The 3,607-nt window shown below is 40.6% G+C and overlaps 1 protein-coding gene across 1 annotated transcript in view; it reads left to right on the forward strand.

Moving 5' to 3' along the window:
* The first annotated feature begins 3,503 nt into the window (after positions 1–3,503).
* The window catches only part of LOC112593259 (protein spaetzle 3-like), an 18,723-nt gene continuing 18,619 nt past the window's right edge, over positions 3,504–3,607 (forward strand). Inside the window, exon 1 of the mRNA XM_025337622.1 lies at positions 3,504–3,537. Coding sequence (XP_025193407.1) covers positions 3,504–3,537 — 34 coding nt within the window. The remainder of the gene's footprint in view (positions 3,538–3,607) is intronic.

Consider the following 3,607-nt stretch of genomic DNA (forward strand, 5'->3'; position numbering starts at 1 on the left):
GTATATTGAACATATATGCATTAAAAACCAACAAAATGACCCAATAATGCTAAAAATGCTCTAAAAATGAAAAAACGTCGAAATATGCAAAAAAAAATGTAATATAAAATTTGTAGCTATGAAACCCTCGTTACATGAAACGGATTATGTACTTGGAACGCATAGTGTAAGACCAACCAAAAAAATATGCATTTTACATTTAAATCCAGGCTCTACTTATAATCATTTCTACCACAACCCTTTTTATGCAAAAACTAAAAAGGTACAATTCTCACTTCCAACTAAAAAAAGCCAGAAAACCAATATTTTCAATTTTCAGGCAATACATATTATAATATATAACATGGAAATTTAGAAAAACAAAGACTGTACAATTTTAATCAGACATAATTTTCCATCACAGATATATTATATAAATTGCATCAAGATATTTTCATAAACCATAAAAAAATAATATTAGATAATACTAAATTATTAAATTTTTATGGAACTTAGTCTAAATCATTAAAATTAAACTGATGAATCTAGGATAATTTTTATCTTTTAAAAACTGTTGTTTAATTGCATTATTTATACTTGTTTAATGATTTGTATGTGAATTTAAAATATTTAAATAAATACGAATGTGATACGCAGTTTGTTATGTAGAATAATTACTAATTAATAACATTTTCTGATTTAAGTATACACGCGTGATTTTTACGTTTATTACAAAATAATATTGGACGGAAACGTTATTTTGACAAAAACGGTAATGTTACCTTTTTTTTATTAGTTTTTGGTGGAAAAAGGCAATACGTAACTCAAGGAATCGGTATTTGGAGAATAAGATCCATGCACGTCGATACTATGTAGATATTATACTCGTACTGGTGTCCTTCGGAGACACGCGATAACGCAAAACCATCTCAATCATATACGTGATATTTAATATTATAATATTATTTTAAAATAGGTTTAATACATTGTTTCTTCACTCCACACGTGGAATAGATAAAATCAGTTAAAATGTCCCTCGCACAAAAAAGTATTAAGAGTTATACAAACGACGCCCTTGTTATTTTTGGCGAACGTACTAAATGAAGGCTCTACATAGTATGAGTAATATACTAATATATTATATATATATATATATATTGACAACAGCGATTTCAATTATAAAAACTCGCACGTATTGTGCATGATTTTTGAATCACTGGCCGTCCGGACACTAGAATGATCAATATTCGATCCATTGCATTCGTCCATCGGGTTTATCCTAAAAATTCGCACAGATGACGGACGTAATAATACATGAAAATTAACAGTCATACGTATACTCATATACCCGATGGACAGCACAATGACTGCTTGTGGCTATATCCGTCTCGAATAGGATATCGCGTTAAAATTATATAAATATACAGCTAGTTCCGCCCGACTTATTTTTATTGATATCATATTTTATACTAGGTACCTATGTATAAACTATACGTCATTGTCTAGATTTATGAACCAAATTTTAATTTGAAATCCTATATGAAAACTTAGAATATTATTAAATTTCAATCGTTCGATTTATGTAGGTGTGAGTTGCAATCGATGCTTTAAAACGTTTAACATTATTAATATAAAATTAATATATATATAATGTATTGTTTATATTATCCCGATAGATAATATCGCTGACATATCGATACAATATATGTCAATATCCATTACGGACGGTCTGCAGACGACGAAATTATTGAAATACCTACCTGCCTACATGCTTATTATTCAAATACTACTATTTTTATAATACACTATTGTATTGTGTTTCTGTATTTGAACGAAAAATAATTATTTTCAAAGACAAACACACTATTAAACCGCCGTTTTACGTCTACATAGTACTCTATATCGTGATCTATTATGAGAACATGAGATCGTGACTGTACTCAGACGTGGCCGGCCGCCCGCGCGTACGGGCGGGCGGGCGATCGACGAGAAATTAAAAACGGATATAAAACAATCGTGAACAAATAATAATAATAATAAAGTTTAAAAAATGGTCACACTGTCCTTCTGCGCACTCCTACCTCGGAATTCACACTATTACACGAGTCACCACTACTTACACCACATCGCAGACTCCTATCCACAAGACCTATTACATAATATTCTGCCGTGGCGTGGTCGCTGCCGCCAAGACACCGAACCGTCGCACGCGACAGGTGGTGGCGCGTCGCCGTCGCGCATTATTTCATCGATTCATTCGCTCGGCGTGTCCAGACGTGCGCGGTGCTCTGTCCCACAGACGAGCCTCTCTCGTCCGAATAAGAAACCGTACGCGTTGGTATTATCAATTCCCCGTCGTCGTAGAGTTTCGTGTTTTTTTTCGTTTTTCATTCGACATCGAACGATCCCGAAACGCGCGACGGTCGTCTTTTGCGTGCTGTACGCAGTCGTCATCGCGTTTTCCGATATCTTACGCGATTTCCGCCATGCGAAATCCACCGCCGCCGACAGCGTTATAGTGTAATTTTATTATATTGTTCGCACGACGGCGGCACCGGCGCGCGATACGACCGGAACCACCGTGGGTCGTGGGCGGGCGGGCGATCGACGAAATTAAAACGGATCAACCGTCAGTGGACAAATAATAATAAGTTTAAAAATGGTCCATTGTTGCCCTCACCTCAGATTCACACTATTACACAGGTCACCACTCCCACATGCGCGTCTTCCACAAGACCTATTGCATTTTCCCGTGACGTGGTCGCTGCCGCCAAGACGCCAGACACGCGCACGCGACAGGTGGTGGCGTCGCCGTCGCGCATCTTCATGATTCATTCCGCCGTGTCCAGACATGCGCGTGTCTCTGTCCCTGGGAAACCTCTCTCGTCCAGAATAAGAAATTACGCGTTGGTTATTTCCCGATCGTCGTAGAGTTTGGTGTCGTTTTTCATTCGACTCGAGTCCGAAACGCGCGACGGTCGTCTGCGTGCTGTACGCAGTCGTCATCGCGTTTTCGATATCTACACGCGATTTCGCCATCGAAATCCGCACCAGACGTTATAGTGTAATTTTATATTGTTCGCGACGTGCGGCACCGCGCGATACGACCGGAAGCGACGTAATAATACATCATGATCGGTTGGTTTCAGAACCTGGGCGGCCCCCTGCCGGCCGCAGCAACCGATGGGCGTGCAGCCACCGCCGCCACGGCCAACAGCTCCATTTCCGTAGCGGCGCCGCGCCTTGCGCAGGCCTTTCCAGCAGCGGCCAGCAGCCGTCGCCACCACCGATGGACTACAGGTCCTCGTGCCACAGCCGCCCAGGTACTACGAATCGCCGGGCCGTGCCACGCAGAACCGCCGAACCGCAAGAAACCGTTCCGCAACAGCCGTCAGTTCCCGAGTCCCGAACGGAGTGCCGGCGTGCGCCTTATGTCTAAAATATTATAAATACTGTTTGTACGCTTTGTCCGCGTCGTGGTTTCGATTGCTTTTTCCGTTGATGTTGTTGTTGTTATGATCGATATGACGTCGTGGGATGTAACGCCGCAATTAGAGGGTTAGGTAAATCGAGCTCTTTTTGTCGCCGTCGTCAGTGGTATTGCATGCGGTGGCTCGACTACTGATGC

This window comes from Melanaphis sacchari, unplaced genomic scaffold, assembly GCF_002803265.2.
Source record: "Melanaphis sacchari strain LSU unplaced genomic scaffold, SCAv2.0 Contig1_pilon_pilon, whole genome shotgun sequence".
In the NCBI taxonomy this organism is placed as follows: Eukaryota; Metazoa; Arthropoda; class Insecta; order Hemiptera; family Aphididae; genus Melanaphis; species Melanaphis sacchari.